Consider the following 1,723-nt stretch of genomic DNA (forward strand, 5'->3'; position numbering starts at 1 on the left):
CCTAACTACTATTTTACGCCTGGTCGGTTCCACTTGGCGGCCTGGCCCGACTGCGGTGGGCTGAGTTCTGGTGATGTGGCTTAGAGCCACATCCAGAAGACCACAGGTGATGAAGTTGTGGCATCACCCGTGTGTCATGCATTTGTTTGCATTTGCTCATTCATGTTTTCCCTCCAAGCTTGGTCGAGAGTGTTGGTTCTGGGGCCCCTTGTTGAGTTTGGCCAGCTCAATTGGAGTTTGTGTGAGTCATGGTAACCTGGTCAGCATTAGCTAGCTACATGCATCATGGCTTGTCCTAGTCGTAGTGAGTGTAGTTCTCTTTGCCCGATAACTGCTATCGCTAACTCAGTTTTCCATTTCCACACTTGCGCACACAGTTCCCTCCATCCGGGGCTCAGATCAAAACTAGTTTTTCTGTCGTGGAAGAATCCTCAGAGCTCTCAAGATGAGCTCGATTTCTCGCGTTCTGGCAAGTTCGGAAGGTCCCGCCGTTGATGACAGTCGGGTCCCTGACATAACCGCCCACACCCCCGACGCGAACGTGAATGACCAAGTCTCGCAGTCTTCGCCGAATGACCCTGACCAGGCTGCCCCGGGATCTGGCGACTTTGGTGCACCGGAGATAACGGCCGCCAACTCAATCCAAACGGATGCCCAGGCACGCCGCGACTCTGATGCGACTTTGGCAAATTTATTTGGCCGCATGGATTTGGGATCGGGTCCTAGATTCTCCGCCATGACATTGCCTTTGACACCCGAAATTTACGTGCAAGGACCGTTTTCAGACCCTGTGCAACGTGCGTCTTTCGCCTTGCGTGTGAGTGAAGGTCTCCAAAACGACCAACACTCTGGTGATGCTGCCGACAACCTGCTGACACCACCAGCCACGAGCCAATTTGCCGCCCTAACCCGCCTCCAAGGCATGCCGCACACTCCGTCTCCTCCACGCTATGATGGTTCAACTGCGTTGGTGAAGAAGAAGTTCATCCAACAATACCAAGAGTATTGGTTTCAATGTGCTTCCCTCCGTCAGCTCGGTTTTCAGTCCTAAGTGATGCCTGTAGGCGCATGCATTGCCGACACGCGACGAAATCGTATTGCTAAATATGATCTCCGGGAATGGGCGGAGTCCACATCTGAAGAGGAGTGGATAACGATTTCCGTGAAGGCAACGAAAACGATCTGGGCAGCATTGATATTGTCCGAGTTGACAAACAAATGATGGAACGACGAGTCAACTTATCACTCACCGACTGCAAGGGTCGAATTTCCAATTTTGTGCACGCAATGGACACTATACTCGAAAAGTTGTCCATGACATCAATGGTGGAAGCCGAACCAAAGCGGGTTGTTGGCTACTTGGTGGACGCATTGGCTCCGCCAGATTTCAAGGCAACGGTGGTCGACGAATTGAATCGCAACGCCAACAAACGTTTGAAGTCGAACACGTTGGAATTTATTGATTATCTCCATGCGGCAATGAGTTCCTACATGCGTTGGGAACGCGAACGGTCGACGTCGCGAGTTCAAACAGTGTCACACCGTCCCCACCAGACCATGGTCGCCCCCTCTCCAACATCACCGTCCACTGTTTCTCGCCCTCCCACCCGTTCCGTCACGTTTGCGTTGCCGCCGCCGGTGCGCATGGCTCCTGGTGACCGCGCGCAGCCTCGGGGTGGTGAGTTCAACCGTGGTGGCTCCGGTGGCCGTGGTGGCCGCAGCG

The 1,723-nt window shown here is 53.7% G+C and overlaps 1 protein-coding gene across 1 annotated transcript; it reads left to right on the plus strand.

Moving 5' to 3' along the window:
* Nucleotides 1-445: 445 nt before the first annotated feature.
* On the plus strand, nt 446-1,222 carry H310_13021 (hypothetical protein; the record flags this gene model as incomplete). Its single annotated transcript, XM_008880356.1, has 2 exons — nt 446-1,016; nt 1,065-1,222. The coding sequence occupies 2 exons, from the start codon at nt 446-448 to the stop codon at nt 1,220-1,222; spliced, it is 729 nt and encodes a 242-aa protein (XP_008878578.1).
* Nucleotides 1,223-1,723: the final 501 nt, after the last annotated feature.

The sequence above is a fragment of the Aphanomyces invadans genome (genome assembly GCF_000520115.1).
Source record: "Aphanomyces invadans strain NJM9701 unplaced genomic scaffold supercont1.46, whole genome shotgun sequence".
NCBI classification, from domain to species: domain Eukaryota; phylum Oomycota; class Saprolegniomycetes; order Saprolegniales; family Verrucalvaceae; genus Aphanomyces; species Aphanomyces invadans.